The sequence below is a fragment of the Mustelus asterias genome, chromosome 1 (assembly GCF_964213995.1).
Source record: "Mustelus asterias chromosome 1, sMusAst1.hap1.1, whole genome shotgun sequence".
In the NCBI taxonomy this organism is placed as follows: domain Eukaryota; kingdom Metazoa; phylum Chordata; class Chondrichthyes; order Carcharhiniformes; family Triakidae; genus Mustelus; species Mustelus asterias.
The window spans coordinates 121,637,905-121,655,769 of record NC_135801.1 but is presented as its reverse complement, the minus strand read 5'-3'; the positions used below and the strand labels follow the sequence as shown (position 1 = coordinate 121,655,769).

Sequence of the window (17,865 nt, the reverse complement as noted above, 5' to 3'; positions counted from 1 at the left end):
AATGTGCAGGAGGTAGGAGGTTAGGTGTAATTCCATCACATGCACATTTCTCATGGACCCAAAGAAGATGTTTGCAAAAGCTTGGCCTAGAGGGGATCCCATAACAATATGATCTATTTGAGCATACATGGTGTTGTTAAGACTGAACTCAACTGTGTGAGTTGCCGAATTCATAAGTTCAATGAACACTGGTTCATGCAATGTTGCTGGGTCTCAGTTGCCATAATATAATGCTGCAGCACAAATGTCTGTGGCTTCTTTAGATGGAACATTGGTGAACAGATTAGCAATGTCAAATGATCACATGTCATCATAGAAATCATAGAAACCCTACAGCACAGAAACAGGCCATTCGGCCCATCGAGTCCGCACTGACCACAATCCCACCCAGGCCCCACCCCCACATCCACCCACTAATCCCTCTAACCTATGCATCTCAGGACATAAGGGGCAATTTTAGCATGGCCAATCAACCTAACCCGCACATCTTTGGACTGTGGGAGGAAACTGGAGCACCCGGAGGAAACTCACGCAGACACAAGGAGAATGTGCAAACTCCACACAGACAGTGACCCAAGCCGGGAATCGAACCCAGGTTCCTGGAGCTGTAAAGCAGCAGTGCTAACCACTGTGCTACCGTGCCGCCCCAAGTACACAGCATTATTATTGATGTTCAAGTCCTGTATAGTTTTTATACATGTGAAGCAATTCTTCATTATGTATGTACAATGGAACATCTCTAACAGTCAGAGCCCACTTGCCAACCAATCAGCAACTTCTTCTCATACTGTATAAATTTGTTGTCTCCCTTGTATTCGTATTCTTACAAAATGTCCTGATGAGTGCAAGACAAAAAACTTCCTCAAGTCATTTTTTTCAGCAATAGTACAACTTTTGTTGTGTGTTTTAAGGTTGATATTAGGAGAGTGAAATGGAGAAATGAACAGGTTTGCAGAGGGAAGCAGAATCCCATAGAGCAGAGGCAGATTTGCACTTTGTATGGCCCTGCACTCATCTTCATTTCTTCCCCCTTACCATGAAAGATCATGGTTTTCACCCAGCTCCTTGTACCTTGCCTCGCTATTGCTGGCTGGCCTGCCCTTAGCCCTGGGTTGAGAAACCTGCTGGCTGTGCCATTTTCAGCAAAGTAAAATGCCAGGTCTACTGCCTCTGCCTCTCTTCCTCCGTGAAAATAATCCAATCCATCACGCAAACCAGCCTCCCATCCATTGACTCTGTTTACACTTCCTGCTGCCTTGGCAAAGCAGCCAATATAATTAAGGACCCCACGCACCCCAGACATTCTCTCTTCCACCTTCTTCCTTCGGGAAAAAGATACAAAAGTCTGAGGTCACGTACCAACCAACTCAAGAACAGCTTCGTCCCTGCTGCTGTCAGACTTTTGAATGGACTTACCTTGCATTAAGTTGATCTTTCTCTACGCCCTAGCTATGACTGTAACACTACATTCTACACTCCCTTGTTTCCTTCTCTGCGAACGGTATGTTTCGACTGTATAGCGCGCAAGAAACAATACTTTTCACTGTATGTTAATACATGTGACAATAATAAATCAAATCAAACCTAGCCTAGTCACCACTCATTCCTCACGTGTACCTGAATGTTCAGACAAGTCTATTTTTCCACTTGAAGGGGATGTGACTAGAGCCTGGCTTGTTTCACTGTAAATGCACTTCTGCCACAGAGCATCGACAGGGCAAGACCTCCACAGGTGGGAAAAATTGTGGGGAAGGGACGCGCACAAGATGATAGAGATGTAAGAATGCAGAATTCTGGAAACTTGGGTATAGCATATTTAGGACTGGAAAGTTATAGATGAGGGGTGGGGAAGGCTATTAAACATTAAGATGAGAATTTTAAATTGGGAGACATTGGAAGCCCTGGCACCAATTTAAATTGAATTTTAAAGTATAAAAATAAACAATGCAGATCAACATCTCTATGCCACTGTTTATTTTCCACAAAAGCCTCCTTTCACCTTACTTCATCTCACCCTACTGTCATGCTGTGCCAAGTGATAGACAGTACCAAGGACAGTTTAGAAGTGACCAGCATTTCAAAAGATATTTCACAGAATGTGAATTTCCAAGGAATGAGATTAGTAGTTGTACAGTAAGAAGTCTCACAACACCAGGTTAAAGTCCAACAGGTTTATTTGGTAGCAAATACCCCATAAGCTTTCGGAGCACAGCTCCTTCGTCAGATGGAGTGGATATGAGGGAGCTGTGCTCCGAAAGCTTATGGTATTTGCTACCAAATAAACCTGTTGGACTTTAACCTGGTGTCGTGAGACTTCTTACTGTGCTTACCCCAGTCCAACGCCGGCATCTCCACATCATTAGTCGTTGCAGACAGACCAGAGGAATACATTGTCCTGCTAATAGGAAACGTCTCAGATAATTGCTTAATCCAGGAAAGGCGTAATTGTTAATTGTTTAGAACTACAGAGGCTGCAGGGACAGACAGTAAATACACAGAAAGAACCACCAAAGGGAAAAATAATTTAATTGCCAACTTTTTGTGGAAGCAGGGAGGCAGTTTCCATCTACAGCCTGTAAGCCAATTCTAGCCAACAGACCAGAAGCCAGAGTGCACCTTTGCGGAAGCAGTTTTAAATCATATATTCACTGAACCAAGAAGAGACGTTCCCAGAATAACTCCTCAATCATATAGCGTGTGGTAACTATAAGCTGGCCATTACTTATAGATGTATTGAATTGGATGTTGTTTGGGAAGAAGGAAGTCTTGAAAGAGTTCAAACCTCAAATGTATTTTTAATCAAAAAGGTTAACTTTTAAATAAATTGTATGGGTCTGTTTGGCATTTCCCATATGTAACTGTCTTAGAAAATGATAATCCTGTTCGTGTATATGTGTCTTTTCTTTATTGTAATAAATAGTCTTTAATGAGTAGATCATAGAAAGATAATAGATCATAGAAAATCTACAGTACAGAAGGAGGCCATTCAGCCCATCAAGTCTGCACTGACTCTTCGACAGAGCATCTTACCCAGACCCTATCCCTGTAACCCCACATAATAATTCCACTAATCCACACATCTTTAGACACTAAGGGCGTGAGTTTACATTTTTTTTCTGTGCTGGGTGGTTTTGAAACTGGGAAAGTTTCAGATCTGTCTCCCCCTTCCCCCGCCATACGCACTCTGCCTGCAAAATTCTGAGCGAGCCTGTTGTTTGCTGCAGAAGCCTGTGTGTGGGGCTTAACGTGCCTGAAATCCCCCCTCCCCCACCGATCATGGACCCGCCGCCCTTCCCCCACTGATCGCAAACCTGCCACCCTCCCCCAGCAATCGCTGCAGAGTGGCAGCGGGTCCCCTCTCCCTCCTCCTGCCCCCACTGATTCCTGTAGAGTGGCAGCGGGCCCCCTGCCCCATTAACCCTGCCCCACCTCTATTAGCCCCACCACTGGCTCTTCCCCCAACAGCCACACTCCCACTGGCCCCTCCCCCCATTAGCCTCACCCCCAGCACTGCTCAGCGGGCACTGCCCAGGTGCCTGTTGGGCATTGCCCAGGTGTCAGACTGGCACAGCCAGTGCTGCACTGCCAAAGGGGCAGCACCCACTTGCACTCAGCCTCCCCAGGGGGCTTCAGTGGCCTCCGGTTCCATCGGCAAGGCCAAGTCTACTGCTCCCCATTCATGGGGAGCATGTCTGTTCCTCGCCAGCGAGAACATTTCCTGGAGAGGTCATAAAGGCCACAATGTCATGGCATTGTACATATTCCTCTGTATCTTTCCCCCTCAGAAACTTACCCAACTCCTCTTAAGTGTGTGGAACTCATTTGCCTCAACTACTACTTGTGATGCTGAATTTCAGATTCTCATTGCTCTGCGACGAGAGGATTTGTTTAATCAAGAACAGAGATGAAGGCTGAGTCAGACTTGATGGCGCTAAAGTTAAAGTTTATTTATTAGTCACAAGTAAGGCTTACATTAACACCAATGAATAACACCATATGAAAATGGATAGCAGAGTTAGGGGAAAGCTGTCGAATGATGTTGTGTGTGTTGGCAACAAGAAGTTTTAAGCATGGCTAGTTAGAATTTCAGCCTGCCATTTTGCAATCTAAAATTGTCCTTGTCTGAGGGGGCACAACAGAGGTACCTATCCTGACCCCCCAACAGAACACGGGAGTGAAACCCTTACTGAGCCAAACATGCAAGTGCTGAAAAATATTCACTATTTTGATACAAATTCCTCAAAGTTAGCGATTTGCATTCCCGTGCACGGTACCTTTTAATTTTGTCTTTAATTTAATGACGTAGACACTGTTTTTACCTGATCTATTATAAATTACAAAATCATTCCCATGTGGTGAACGACATAAGATGGACACGAACAGTACTGCAGAGTCTTACCTAATTTTATTAAGAGCAAGCTGCCTCTGTCATCCTGTGTAAAAACCGAATCAGCTCCAGCTATCTTTGCACTGGGGTATTTTCCATCTTTTGTTTTCTCTCTTGTGGTCACCCTCGTGGCTTCTCTGCTCTGCTGACCAATGCTGATTTTCTGACAACAGCCTTGGAAAAGATTCCTGCCCACTGAGTCACCAGAGATAAAAATCACAAACCCTGAAAAAGCAGCTGAAGCCAAACTCTTCTGATCGGCCACAAGACTCGCAGCCACTTGGAACTTACAGGAGTTCTGTTACTTCCAGTCTCAGAACGGGTGTAAGCGTTTTGTCTTTTAAAGAGTTACTCGCAGTATGCTTTGGTTATTTCCATGTTGTAAATCAAAAAATCTAAGTCTTGTAATAATAGCCTGCTGGGATGCATTTTATTTCTTTTGCAACAGAAATTCCGAAATGCAGCGTGTCTCAGTTTGCGTGTATTCCCTGTTGATGTGCATCTTGTTGCTGGACTGTTGTCGCTCGGTGAGTACAATGAGATGGGTTTTGCTCCTTTTCATCTTCTCCGAGATCTCAAACTCAAGAGCTGCAGTCTAAAAGTAAAAATACACCGCTTTTTAGTAAAACAGAAAAGAGTGAATGTGGATTGGAAAGCTGTGCCAGATGTTTTCCATTGTACAATGGGGATCTGGCACAGACATTCCACTTACAAACCGTGCTGACCTCGGCTCAGCCTCCTCACCGCCCCATCTCCTCCCCCCGGCCCACCATCCTTCTCTCCTCACACAACTACCATCTGAACTTTACGCTTCTTGTAAACACTGATGGGGCTGCAGGGAATGATTCACTCAGTTTGAATCATTCTGAGTGCTCTGAGAAGCAGCACAGGCAAGGCAGCAACATTCCTATCTGGGAATTACCAGGACTTTGGGGAGAGGCAGAACTGTCCAGTGTCATTTTTTGTTTTCTATGTTTTCATAGAATCCCTACAGTGCACAATGAGGCCATTCGGCCCATCGAGTCTGCACGACTCACCAACAGAGCAGCTTACCCAGCCTTATCCCAGTAACCCGATATATTTACCACACTAATCCCCCTAACCTACACATTGTGGGACACTAAGGCAATTTCATTTCATAGAATCTCTATAGTGCTCTAGAGTTGGGAGGGAATTGCCGTGGGAGGCCATTTGGCCCATTGAGTCTGCATCAACTTTCTGGCAGTGTGTCTTACTCAGGCCCTCTCTGCCACCCTATCCCTGTAGCTTGACACATTCACCATAGCCAATACATCTAACCTACACATCTTGGGACACTAAGGGGCAATTTAGCATGGCTAATCCACCTAACCTGTACATCTTTGCAATGTGGGAGGAAACCAGAGGACCCAGAGGAAACCCACGCAGACACGGGGAGAAAGTGCAAACTCCACACAGATAATCACCCAAGGCTGGAATTGAAGCTGGGTCCCTTGCACTGTGGGGCAGTAGTGCTAACCACTGTGCCACTATGCTGCCGGTGCCGAGCAAGTCACAGAAGATAGCCAGTTAGTTTAGCACACATTGTGGCCTGTTTTTTACTCCAGGCTGTGACAATGACAGGAAAAAGCTGCATTATGCATTCAGAGATACCTTGAACATCAGAGATGGTGACACAGTGGTATACAGTTGGGAGGGAATTGCCGTGGGAGTCCTCAACATCAACTCTGGACCCCACGAAGTCCCTCTGGGTGGGAGTCTGTCCAATAGCAAGAGCAACTCTTGAGCACTTGGCACGTCATAACATTCAAGACTATGGATAAGTGTTGGTAATTGAGATTAGGTGGGAGATCAGGTGTTTCTTTCATGTCGATGCAGACTTGATGGGCTGAAGGGCCTCTTCTGCATTGAATGATTCTATGACTCAGTGGCACCACTATTGACCAAGCTGGTTGAGTCTTAAAGTATGTAGCTGCTAGACTGGATATGTGGCCTCATCCTCATCAACCTGTCTGCCGCAGATGCATTTGCCCATGACAGTATCGGTAGCAGTGATCAATGTACAGTCCTTGTGGAAATGAAATCCCATTTTCACATTGAGGTTACTACCTAGTGTGTTATGTTGCACTACCACCGTGCTAAATGAGACAGATTTCAAACAGATCTAACAACTCAAGATTTGGACAAATATGAGGCACTGGGGGCCATCAGCAACAGCACAATTGTACTCAGCCACAATCTGTAACCTCGTAGCCTGACATATCCCCCACTCTACCATTACCACCAAGCCATCAGATCAACCCTGGTTCAAGAGTGCAGGACGATAAGTCAGGAGCAGCACCAGGCATACCTAAAAATTAGGTGTCAACCTGGTGAGGCTATAACACAGGTATACCTGCATGCCAAACAGCATTAGCAGCGAGTGTTAGGCAGAGCAAAGTGATTCCACAACCAGTGGATCAGATCTAGGCTCTGCAGGCCTGTCACATGCAGTGGTGAATGGTGGTGGACAAATAAACAATTCTCTGGAGAGGCTGCAGAAATCCCTTGAATAGTATAGAGGATGTCGGAGTAGAGTTAAGAGAGTAATCAGGAGGGCAAAAAGGGGACACAAGATTGCTTTGGCAGATTCAGGGTAGACCATTTAGGATGGAGGTGAGGAGACATTTCTTCACCCAAAGAGTGGTAAGCCTCTGGAATTCATTACCACAGGAAGTAGTTGATGGCAAAACATTGAATGTATTCAAGAGGCAGCTGGATATAGCACTTGCAGCGAATGGAATCAAAGGTTATGAGGAAAAAGCAGGATTAGGCTATTGAGTTGAATGATCAGCCATGATCATAATGAATGGCGGAGAAGGCTCCAAGGGCCAAATGGCCTCCTCCTGCTCCTATCTTCTATGTTTCTATGTCTATAATGCAAAGGAGAATCCAAAGAGCTTATACAAATACATAAAGGGCAAAAGAGTAACTAGGGAGAGAATAGGGCCTCCTAAGGTTCAACAAAGTCATCTATGTGTGAATCCACAAGAGATGGGTGCGATCCTAAATGAATATTTCTCATCAGTATTTACTGTTGAGAAAAACATGGATGTTAGGGAACTTGGGGAAATATATAGCGATGTTTTGAGGAGCGTACATATTACAGAGAAAGAGCTGCTGGAAGTCTTAAAGTACATCAAGGCAGATAAATCCCCAGGACGTGAAGAAATGTATCCCAGGACATTGTAGGAGGCTAGGGAGGAAATTGTAGGTCTCCGAGCAGAGACATTTGAATCATTAATAACCACCACAGGTGAGGTGCCTGAAGATTGGGGGGTGACAAATGTTGTGCCTTTGTTTAAGAAGGACTGCAGGGAAAAGCCTGGGAATTACAGGCTGGTGAGCCTAATTCTGTAGTGGGTAAGTTGTTAGAAGGTATTCTGAGAGACAGGATCTGCAGACATTTAGAGACGCAAGGACTGATTAGGGAGAGTCAGTATGGCTTTGTGAGTAGAAGATCATGTCTCACGAATTTGAATGAGTTTTTTGAAGGGTAACCAAGAAAGCAAATGAGGGCAGTGCAGTCGATGTTGTCTTGATGGACTTTAGCAAGGCCTTTGACAAGGTATCGCATAGTAGGTTGTTGCATAAGGTTAAATCTCACGGGATCCAGGGTGAGGTAACCAATTGGATACAAAATTGGCTTGATGACAGAAGACCAGTGCATGGTTGTAAGGGTTGTTTTTCAAACTGGAGGCCTGTGACCAGCGGTGTGCCTCAGGGATCGGTGCTGGGTCCACTGTTATTTGTCATTTATATTAATGATTTGGATGAGAATTTAGGAGGCATGGTTAGTTTGCAGATGACACCAAGATTGGTGGCATAGTGAACAGTTAAGAAGGTTACCTAGGATTGCAACGGGATCTTGATCAATTGGGCCCATGGGCTGATAAATGGCAGATGGAGTTTAATTTAGATAAATGCGAGGTGATGCATTTTGGTAGATCGAACCAGGGCAGGACTTACTCAGTTAATGGTAGGGCGTTGGGGAGAGTTACAGAACAAAGAGATCTAGGGGTACAGGTTCATAACTCCTTGAAAGTAGAGTCACAGGTGGACAGGTTGGTGAAGAAGGCATTCGACGTGCTTGGTTTCATTAGTCAGAACATTGAATACAGGAGTTGGGACATCTTGTGCAAGATGTGATACAAGACATTGGTAGGGCTGCACTGTGTACAGTTCTGGTCACCCTATTATGGAATGGATATTATTAAACTAGAAAGAGTGCAGAAACATTTGCAAGGGTGCTACCAGGACTTGGTGGTTTAAGGTATAAGGAGAGACTGGGACTTTTTTCCCTGTGTGTAGGAGACTTAGGGGTGATCTTATAGAGGTCTATAAAATAATGAGGGGCATTGAACAGCTAGATAGTCAATATCTTTTCCCAAAGGTAGGGAGTCTAAAACTAGAGGGCATAGTTTTAAGGTGAGAGGGGAGAGATACAAAAAAAAGAGTCCAGAGGGGCAGTTTTTTCATGCAGAGGATGGTGAGTGTCTGGAACTGCTGCCATCTATATTCCAGAAAGACAAGAGCAGCAGGTGCATGCGAACACCACCACCTGGAAGTACCCCTCTAAGCTACTCACCATCCTGACTTGGAAATACATTGCAGTTCCTTCACTGTTGCTGGGTTAAAATCCTGGAACTTCCTCCCTAGTAGCATGACGGATGTACTTACACCACAGGGACTTCAACAGGTCAACAATGCAGCTCATCACCACTTTCGCAAGGGGAACTAGCGATGGGTGATAAATGCTGGTCTAGCCAGCGACGCCCATGTTCCATAAATGAATAAAAAAATTAGGTGGGATTTTCAGCTTGGTCCAATAATTCTGGCCATGTCTTCTTCTGAGTTATAAAACTTTTGTTTTCCCCATCACACCAGGAAAGGAATGGTCAGTGTAGGTTGGAGTGACTCACCAATGACTATAAGCTCAATTCTTCTTTTCCTGTTTCAATGGGAGCCCATAGAATTACAGGACTCAAACTTAATGAAGTTGACCTGAGGTTTACAGATGTTTAACATTAAGTTGTTTATTATCCTATTTTTAAAGTTAAAGAAATATCAAATGAAATAAGACAGAATCTAGTATTAAATTGTTCATTTGGTTTTTCTGTGAACTAACATTTTACCAATTTAAGATTCAGAATTATGTTTAATGATACAAAATGATTTGTTTATATATCGGTCTGAAATTCAACCCAAAGATAAAGTTCATAAAATATAAGAGCAGAATTAGACCATTCGGCCCATCAAGTCTAATCCGCCATTTGGTCATAACTGATATGCTTCCCATCCCCATTTTCCTGCCTTCTCCCCATAACCCTTCAACCCATTACCAATTAAATATCTGTAACTCCTCCTTAAATTTACTCACAGTCCCAGCATCCACCGCAATTTTGGGGTAGCGAATTCCACAGATTCACAACCCTTTGAGAGAAGTAGTTTCTCCTCAACTCTGTTTTAAATTGGCTGCCCCTTATCCTAAGACCGTGACCTCTGATCCTAGAATGCCCCGCCAGCGGAAGCATCCACTCCACGTCTACTTTATCCATACCTTTTATCATCTTTTGCATACCTCAATTTGATCTCCCCTAATTTTTCTAAATTCCAGAAAGTATAGGCTCAAACTGTTCAATCTCTCTTCACACGACAAACCCCTCATCTCTGGAATCAATCTAGTGAATCTCCTCTGAACTACCTCCAATGCCACTACATCTTTCCCCAAATCTGTGCACAATACTCCAGGTACGGTCTCACCAATGCCTTATATAGTTGCAACAATACTTCCTTATCTTTATATTCTATTCCTTTAGGTATGAATGTCCACATTCCATTCGCTTTCTTTATTATCTGCTGTACGTGCATGCTAGTTTTCTGCGACTCATACACAACACAATAGCAAAGACTTTGTAGCTCTTTATGGCACTGTGATGTTACTATTTTAGCATGATAGTGAAAACATTTTGCAGCACACATCAATACAGGCAAATTGTGTTTCATAGTTCTTTTTAACTGTGGCAAGGTATAGCACTATTTTCTTTTCCCGACGTCGATATGGTCTGCTCTTGATATGTCAAAACTATTATTTCTATACAAAGTTTAATAATTCAATACTTTTAATTAATGCAAATAACAGGCAAAAATAAGAATTTAGTGCAAAAGAAGCCTTGCTGTGGCTCAATTGGCTGCCACTTCTTTCTGCTTTACAACATTGAGAACACTTTGAAAATACTCAATTGTATCTTACACTTGAAATGTTGTGAAGATATTGGGGCGGTACGGTGGCACAGTGATTAGCACTGCTGCCTCACAGCAACCGGGATCTGGGTTCAATTCTGGCCTCAGGCCACTGTCTGTGTGGAGTTTGCACATTCTTCCATGTCTGGTGAGTTTCCTCCAGGTGCTCCGGTTTCCTCCCACACTCCAAAGATGTGCAGGTTAGGTTGATTGGCCTTGACAAATTGCCCCTTAGTGTCAGGGGAACTAGCAGGATAAATACATTAGGTTACAAGGATAGGGCCTGGGTGGGATTGCTGCTGTGCAGGGTCGATGGGTCGAATGGCCTCCTTCTGCACTGTAGGGATTCTATGATATGAAAGGTGCTGTATTAATCATGCTTTTTTTTTCTTGAATTTGAATGAAACAACTTTGATTTAAGAGGGGATACTGCATTTCATATTTCCTATTCAGAACAGATTTATTTCTATCTACTTGATAATTTCATAGAGCAATTTGAGCATGGAAATACTTTCCAGTTTCCAAATGGTGGATTCTCAAGAGAATCCAATCAATCTAGTGCTATCCTGTAGTCTGCAGATTCCATTCTGGAAGCTGAATGGTATCTCTATATTATTGCCTGTGCCAAATTCAATCGTTTTCCTCAAATTTTGGAATTTGAAGTTGTTAAAAATCGATTCACTTTCACGCGTCAGTTGCCTGGATCTGTTTTGTTTCTATTTCTGTACAGGAGAAGGAGGAGGAGTAGGACATCTGGCCCCTCGAGCCTGCTCCGCCATTCAATAAGATCATGGCTGATCTTTTCGTAGACTCAGCTCCACTTACCTGCCCGCTCACCATAGCCCTTAATTCCTTTACTGTTCAAAAATTTATCTATCCTTGCCTTAAAAACATTCAATGAGGTAGCCTCAACTGCTTCACTGGGCAGGAATTCCACAGATTCACAACCCTTTGTGTGAAGAAGTTCCTCCTCAACTCAGTCCTAAATCTGCTCCACCTTATTTTGAGGCTATCCCCCCTAGTTCTAGTTTCACCTGCCAGTGGAAACAACTTCCCTGCTTCTATCTTATCTATTCCCTTCATAATCTTATATGTTTCTATAAGATCTCCCCTCATTCTTCTGAATTTGAATGAGTATAGTCCCAGTCTACTCAGTCTCTCCTCATAAGCCAACCCTCTCAACTCTGGAATCAACCTAGTGAATCTCCTCTGCACCCCCTCCAATGCCAATATATCCTTTCTCAAGTAAGGAGACCAGAACTGTACACAGTACTCCAGGTGTGGCCTCAGCAGCACCTTATACAGCTGCAACATAGTCTCGCTATTTTTAAACTCCATCCCTCTAGCAATGATGGACAAAATTCAATTTGCCTTCTTAATCACCTGCTGCCCCTGCAAACCAACTCCCTGAGATTCTTGCACAAGGACACCCAGGTCCCTCTGCACAGCAGCATGCTGCAATTTTTTACCATATAAATAATCGTCCATTTTGCTATTATTCCTATGGATGACCTCACATTTACCAATATTGTACTCCATCTGCCAGACCCTTGCCCACTCACCTAGACTATCTATATCCCTTTGCAGACTTTCAACGTCCTCTGCACACTTTGCTCTGCCACTCATCTGTGTCGTCTGCGAATTTTGACACACGACACTTGGTCCCCAACTCCAAATCATCTATGTAAAAAAAATCTTCATCATGAAGGCATATTTTCTGAACAGCTACCTTGTTTAATTCTGTAGGCACCAGTTGACTGTCAGCAGGAACAAGAACGACTCAGGGCTCAGGTGAAAGCTCTGGAACTTCGGATCAAACAACAGCAACTGCAAATTGAGAGCATCTTAAGAGAGAGGGAAAATGTGGACAGTGCTTCTGAAGTTGATGAGACTGAGAATGCACTTGGAGGAAGAAAACTCTTTGCAGGTTGTACATAGTTTAGATTTAACCCTAATGTTTTTTTACGGGCTTGAAACTACATTGATTGCCACCAAGATTAAAAAACACAACTGTTGAAAGTCACTGCATTTAAAGAAAAACACAGTTGTTGAAAATAAACAAACAGTAAATAGTAGAAACGCACAAAGCAGTCAGCATATTAAAGAAAAGAGCTATTTTTCAGTTCATTAACATTTAGGCACAGAATTAGCAGCTCATTTAAAAGCTGGATGGAGAAAGTATAAAACTGCATATATACTCGTTAGCTCACAACTAGAAAACTGTGTACAGTTCAGGTCACTGCATTACAGGAAGAATGTGATCACGCAAGAGAGAGGACAGAGATTTACAAGGATGTTGCTAAGACTGGAGAATGTTAGTTTTGAGGAAAGATTGGAAAGGCCGGAGTTGTTTCCTTTAGATTAGAGGAGGCTGAGGGGAGATTCAATTTGAAGTGTACAATAATTTTTCACTCTGAGTCATCCCACATGGGGGGGTGGGGGGGGGGGGGGGGGGGGGATGTCAGGGAGGGGGGCCGGTGATGGAACCTACTTCCATTTTATACATCAATTCTTAAGAGAAAATCTGATTTGCTTTACCTTGTTTCACTTAAAGTAATATTTTTAAAGAATCCAACTTGTTTCAATGAAATTATGAGGAACTGAGATAGACTGGATAAGAACAACCTATTCTCCGAACCAACAACCAGAGGGCATAGTTTTCAAGAAATTGATGGAAGGCTTAAAGGGGAGTTGAACATACTTTTTGTTCACCCAGATCATGGTGAGGGTCTGGAACTTATTGCCTGAGAGGGTAAAAGTAGAAACACACATTGCATTTAAAAAAATACTTGGATATGCCAAAAACCTACAAAGCCACAGACCAAGAGCTGGAAAGTGGGATTTGGCTGGATGGTTCTTCCTCAGATGGCACAGACACGATTGATCTCCGTTTCTACGTGTTAACCTGGCACCTAATGTTAGCTGAAAGAACAAACAAGTTCCCACTGAATAGTATGAATGCAAGTCAGCTTACAACTTCCCAACCTGCTAACCAATATCTTCCCAGCAACATTTGCTGGGAGGTTGTCACACCACATGTTCAGACAGGTAGATGAGTGACTGCCAGGAGAGGCAGGCAGGTGATGCAGGAGTCTCCTGTGTCTATTCCCCTTTCAAACAGGTATATCATTTTGGATGCTGTTGAGGGGGATAGCCTGTCAGGGGGAGATACCAGCAGTAGCCAGGCCTGTGACACCACAGCTGGTTCTGCTGTGAGAGAGGGTCGGGCAAAGAGCAAGCGAGCCGTAGTAATAGGGGACTCGCTAGTTAGAGGCACAGACAGGTGTTTCTGTGGCCGCAATCGAGGCTCCAGGATGGTGTGTTGCCTCCCTGGTGCCAGGGTCAAGGATGTCTCTGAGCGATTGCAGGACATTCTTAAGGGGGAGGGTGAGCAGCCAGAGGTTGTTGTACATATTGGTATCAACAACATAGGTGGGAAAAGGGAAAAGGGATGAGATCCTAAAATGCGAATATAGAGAGTTAGGCAGAAGGCTAACGTGCAGGACCTCGAAGGTAGTAATTTCAGGACTACTACCAGTACCACGTGCTCGTTAGAGTAGGAATAGGAGGATTAGGCAGATGAATGCCTGGCTTGAGAGCTGGTGCAGGGATTTAGATTTTTGGACCATTGGGATCTTTTCTGGGGAAGGGCTGATCTGTTCAAGAGGGATGGGTTACATTTGAACTGGAGGGGGACTAACATCCTGGCGGGGAGATTTGCTAGAGCCACTCGGGAGGGTTTAAACTAGTTTGGCAGGGGGGTGGGATCCAAAGCAGTAGGGAGACAGAAGAGAAGTTTGAGGACACCACGGAAGTTAAAGAGAGCACATTAATTAGTAAAGGCAGTGTCAGTAATTTTAGTACCAGACAGATCAGACCGAAGTAAGACAGAGAGCAAGGGAAGTCCAGATTAAACTGCATTTATTTCAATGCAAGAGGCTTGACGGGCAAGGCAGATGAACTCAGGGCATTGATGGGTATGTGGGACTGGGATATTATAGCAATTACTGAAACATGGCTAAGGGAGGGACAGGACTGGCAGCTCAATGTTCCAGGGTACAGATGCTATAGGAAAGATAGAACAGGAGGGGAGAGAGAAGGGGGAGTTGCACTTTTGATTAGGGAAAGCATCACGGCCGTACTAAGAGGGGATATATCCAAGGGTTCGGCCACTGAGTCTATATGGGCAGAACTGAGAAATAAGAAGGGGGAAATCACTGATAGGGTTGTACTATAGGCCCCCAAATAGTCAGCTGGAAATTGAGGAGCAAATATGTAAGGAGATTACAGATAGCTCCAAGAAAAATAGGGTGGTAATAGTCGGAGATTATAATTTTTCCAACATTGACTGGGACAGCCATAGTATTAGAGGGTTGGATGGAGGGAAATTTGTTGAGTGTATTCAGGCGGAATTTCTCATTCGGTATGTGGTTGGCCTGACTAGAGAGGGGGCAAAACTCGACCTCCTCTTGGGAAATAAGGAAGGGCAGGTGACAGAAGTGTTAGAGAGGGATCACTTTGGGACCAGTGACCATAATTCTATTAGTTTTAAGATAGCTATGGAGAATGGTAGGTCTGTCCCAAAAGTTAATATTCTAAATTGGGACAAGGCAAATTTTGATGGTATCAGGCAGGAACTCTCAAAAGTTAATTGGGGGAGTCTGTGGGAAGGCAAAGGGACGTCTGGTAAGTGGCATGCTTTCAAAAGTGTGTTAACCAGGGTTCAGGGTAAACACATTCCTCTTACAGTGAAGGGCAAGGCTGGCAGAAGTCGGGAACCCTGGATGACTCGGGATATTGAGGCCCTGGTCAAGAAGAAGAAAGAGGCACATGACGTGCATAGGCAGCTGGGATCAAGTGAATCTCTTGAAGAGTATAGGGTGTGTAGGCATAGAGTTAAGAGAGAAATCAGGAGGGCAAAAAGGGGACAGAAAATTGTTTTGGCAGATAAGGCAAAAGAGAATTCAAAGAGCTTCTACAAATACATAAAGGGCAGAAAAGTTACAAGGGAGAGAGTAGGGCCTCTTAAGGATCAACAAGGTCATCTATGTGCAGATCCACAAGAGATGGGCGAGATCCTAAATGAATATTTCTCATCAGTATTTACTGTTGAGAAAAGCATGAATGTAAGGGAACTTGGGGAATTAAATATTGATGTCTTGAGGAGTGTACATATTAGAGAGAAGGAGGTGCTGGAAGTCTTAAAGCGCATCAAGGTAGATAAATCTGCGGGACCTGATGAGGTATCTCCCAGGATGTTGTGGGAGGCTAGGGAGGAAATTGCGGGTCCCCTAGCAGAGATATTTGAATCATCGATAGTCACGTGTGAGGTACCTGAAGATTGGAGAGTGGCAAATGTTGTGCCTTTGTTTAAAAAGGGCTGCAGCGAAAACCCTGGGAACTACAGGCCAGTTAGCCTCACATCTGTGGTGGGTAAATTGTTGGAAGGTATTTTGAGAGACAGGATCTACAGGCATTTAGAGATGCATGGCTGTGAGAGTGGAAAATCATGTCTCACAAATTTAATTGAGTTTTTTGAAGGGGTAACCAAGAAGGTGGATGAGGGCAGTGCAGTTGATGTTGTCTACATGGACTTTAGCAAGGCCTTTGACAAGGTACCGCATGGTAGGTTGTTGCATAAAGTTAAATCTCACGGGATCCAGGGTGAGGTATCTAAATGGATACAAAATTGGTTGTAGAGAGTTGTTTTTCAAACTGGAGGCTTGTGATCAGCGGTGTGCCTCAGGGATCAGTGCTGGGCCCACTGTTATTTGTCATTTATATTAATGATTTGGATGGGAATATAGGGGGCATGGTTAGTAAGTTTGCAGATGACACCAAGATTGGTGGCATGGTGGACAGTGAGCAAGGTTATCTCCAATTGCAGCGGGATCTTGATCAATTGGGCCAGTGGGCTGACAAATGGCAGATGGAGTTTAATTTGGACAAATGCGAGGTAATGCATTTTGGTAGATTGAACCAGGACAGGACTTACTCAGTTAATGGTAGGGCGTTGGGGAGAGTTACAGAACAAAGAGATCTAGGGGTACACGTTCATAGCTCCTTGAAATTGGAGTCACAGGTGGACAGAGTGGTGAAGAAGGCATTCGGCATGCTTGGTTTCATCGGTCAGAACATTGAATACAGGAGTTGGGACGTCTTGTTGAAGTTGTACAAGACATTGGTAAGGCCACACTTGGAATACTGTGTGCAGTTCTGGTCACCCTATTATAGAAAGGATATTATTAAACAGAAAAAAAGAGTGCAGAAATGAAAATATATAAAAAGGAATAGAGTGGTGAGAGTGAATGTTGGACCCTTGGAGGACGAGAGGGGGGATTTAATAGTGGGAAAGGAGGAAATAGCTGAAACTTTAAATAAGTTTTTTGTGTCGGTCTTCACGGTGGAAGACACAAATAGTTTACCGAATATTAACGATAGAGGGTTGGTAGGAGGAGAGGTACTCAATACAATTAATGTTACCAGGGAGGCAGTGCTTGGTAGATCAACGGGACTGAAGGTGGACAAGTCCCCGGGCCCAGATGGAATGCATCCCAGGGTACTGAAAGAAATGTCAGAGGTAATAGCGGATGCGTTAGTGGTTATTTATCAAAATTCATTGGATTCTGGGGTAGTGCCGGTGGATTGGAAAACGGCTAATGTTACGCCGCTGTTTAAAAAAGGAAATAGACAAAAGGCGGGTAACTACAGGCCAATTAGCTTAACGTCTGTAGTTGGGAAAATGCTGGAATTCATCATTAAAGAAGAAATAGCAGGCCATCTGGATAAGAATTGTTCGATTAAGCAGACGCAGCATGGATTCATGAGGGGAAAGTCGTGCTTGACGAACTTGTTGGATTTTTATGAAGATGTGACTAGTGCGGTTGACGGAGGGGAACCGGTGGATGCTGTGTTTTTGGATTTCCAAAAGGCGTTTGATAAGGTGCCTCACAAAAGGTTGCTGAAGAAGATTGGGTCACATGGAGTTGGGGGTAGGGTGTTAGCGTGGATTGGGGATTGGCTATGCGACAGGAAGCAGAGAGTCGGAATAAATGGGTGCTTTTCTGGTTGGCGGATGGTAACTAGTGGCGCGCCACAGGGATCGGTACTGGGACCTCAACTATTTACCATTTATATAGACGATCTGGAGGAGGGGACTGAGTGTAGGGTAACAAAGTTTGCAGACAACACAAAGATAAGTGGAAAAGTGAATCGTG

At 44.0% G+C, this 17,865-nt stretch overlaps 1 protein-coding gene across 1 annotated transcript in view; it reads left to right on the top strand.

Annotated features, from left to right (window-relative positions):
* The first annotated feature begins 4,008 nt into the window (after window positions 1-4,008).
* fgl1 (fibrinogen-like 1) overlaps window positions 4,009-17,865 on the top strand; it is a 35,474-nt gene continuing 21,617 nt past the window's right edge. The window contains exons 1-3 of the mRNA XM_078217794.1: window positions 4,009-4,711; window positions 4,836-4,914; window positions 12,395-12,575. Coding sequence (XP_078073920.1) covers window positions 4,846-4,914; window positions 12,395-12,575 — 250 coding nt within the window. The 5' untranslated portion in view covers window positions 4,009-4,711; window positions 4,836-4,845. The remainder of the gene's footprint in view (window positions 4,712-4,835; window positions 4,915-12,394; window positions 12,576-17,865) is intronic.